Raw genomic sequence first — 2,062 nt, forward strand, 5'->3', positions numbered from 1 at the left:
TATATATATATATATATATATATATATATATATATACTGTATAAACACAGTGTGTGTGTGTGTGTGTGTATACATATACATATATTTTTATATATTATATTAAATAAATATACATTTATTCAAAGCAATAGTGTATTTTACATTTATTATACATATGTATAATATAAAATATATGAATGTATAATAAATAATAAATGAAATAAATGTATATACTAAATATACTAACATAATGAAATATAGATTATAAATAAATAAATACATGACATAATAAAATAAATTTATAATAAATCTTTATAAAAATTCTACATATTTAATAATTGTTATAATTATATATAAAATTTATTATACATGCATATTTATTTATGCTTATTTTAAGTGTGTTCTGGAGTTAACTATATAGGGGAACTGCCTTTTTTAGACCTAAATTCTGACAGTTATTGTGTCACTGATTAAAATAAATTACAATTTATATATCTATATAATAAAAAAAAAAATACATAATGCAGTTTCAGGTTGATCCAAGTAATATGCATATGTTCTAGAGAAACAAAAAAGCTTTTAATTGTAAGGAAAGACTACAGATGCTAAATTGAGGGTTAAAGTTAATACAATCTCTGGCCAAACATCAACTTCTACCTGCTGGAAATAAGCGTTTTGCAATTCTTCCACTCTTATCTCAATTTCCTGTCTCTCTGACCAGCAGGAAGCTCCGACTCCAGCTCACAAACCTGAAATTTCAAGTCCAGTGGTCCCAGACTCACTCCCGTCTGCTGCTTCCATCAGCGTCCCTGAAGAAAATCCAGAAGCTCCAGGCTCCTCCATTGCCAATCTGGCCCTGCTGCGTCTCCTCCAGTCGGCCTTCAACAGGCAAACCCCGGTGGTTCCTCAGCACGCTCTGGCGGTTCCTCCGGCTCCTCCCAAGACCTTTCAGCCCGAGAGGATCCCCCCGCAGAAGCTGTACCAGGCCCTCGACCAGCTAAACCGCTACAGGGGCTCCGAGAACGGCCTGTTCAGTGACTACAGCGACAACTTCTACAGAGCCCAACCATACAGACACAGAGACGACCGGCTGCTGCAGGCACTGTTTGACATGCTCGGAGACGACCAGCAGTGAGACGGGAACAGGGAAAGACAGGAAGAGTAGGTAAAAGAAGCTGGATGCCCTGCTGAAAAGACCAGCTTAGGTCCACCAGCAAAACCTAGTTTGTGAAGCTTTTGGTAGTGAAACAGCATGTTAAACTGGTCTTGGTGAGTAAGTTACACATCACAACATCTAAAACTAGCTGCTATGCTAGTCTTTTCAGCAGGGCGAAGGGGCATGGAAGGAAGTAAGCTGGTACACTTGAGGGGACTAGAGTTGATGGGGATGAAATAAGATGCGTTTTGTTCTCTTCCAGACAAGCTTGTTTTTATCTGCACATGTAGTTATCAACTATAAGCATTCTACGGCCTGTGTCTGTCAGTGTGAGTGTTTGTATATCTGTGGTGAACAGCCAGCTGTATTTATCCCTCAGTTTTGAACCAGGTTGCTAAGATTTAAAAGCAGTGACAGGACCAATTATGGCGTCTCGTGCCCTTTGCCCTCTTGATGATTTTTCTCATGTTGCCTTCACTGCCACCAACTTCTGCATGCTATAAAACGTTTACATTAGGATGTTATGAGAATATTCTGCTATAAAGACAATGGTTGTAAATTGTAACGATTCGTGAAAGAATCAGTTTAAAGGGAAATTTCACCAAAAAATAAAAAACGAAACATTTACTCAACCTCATGTTTTTGCAAACCGGTTTAAATTTTTTTTCTGCTGGACACAGAAGAAGATATTTTGAAGAATGTTGCTAACCAGACGGTTTTGGGTCCCATTGACTTCCATTAGTATTTTTTATCATACTTTGGAAGTCAATGGTACCGAAACCATTATTCTTTAAAATATCTTCTTTCGTGTTCCAAAAAGAAAGAGGAAAGAAAGTCATACAGGTTTGGAATGACATGAAAGTGAGTAAATTAATTTTTATTTTTGGATGGGTTATTCCTTAAAGTCGATGTGAAATCAAATTTGAC

General features: G+C 36.7%; 1 protein-coding gene across 2 annotated transcripts in view; it reads left to right on the forward strand.

The window, feature by feature from the left end:
* The window catches only part of LOC107739678 (neuroendocrine convertase 1-like), an 18,834-nt gene extending 17,055 nt beyond the window's left edge, over positions 1-1,779 (forward strand). Inside the window, exon 14 of one of the 2 annotated variants that reach the window (XM_016551871.1) lies at positions 701-1,779. In XM_016551871.1, coding sequence (XP_016407357.1) covers positions 701-1,114 — 414 coding nt within the window. In that variant the 3' untranslated portion in view covers positions 1,115-1,779. The remainder of the gene's footprint in view (positions 1-700) is intronic. The other variant, XM_016551872.1, reaches the window with a different exon arrangement.
* The last annotated feature ends 283 nt before the right edge of the window (positions 1,780-2,062 follow it).

This window comes from Sinocyclocheilus rhinocerous, unplaced genomic scaffold (genome assembly GCF_001515625.1).
Source record: "Sinocyclocheilus rhinocerous isolate Xijiao unplaced genomic scaffold, SAMN03320098_v1.1 scaffold585, whole genome shotgun sequence".
NCBI lineage: Eukaryota > Metazoa > Chordata > Actinopteri > Cypriniformes > Cyprinidae > Sinocyclocheilus > Sinocyclocheilus rhinocerous.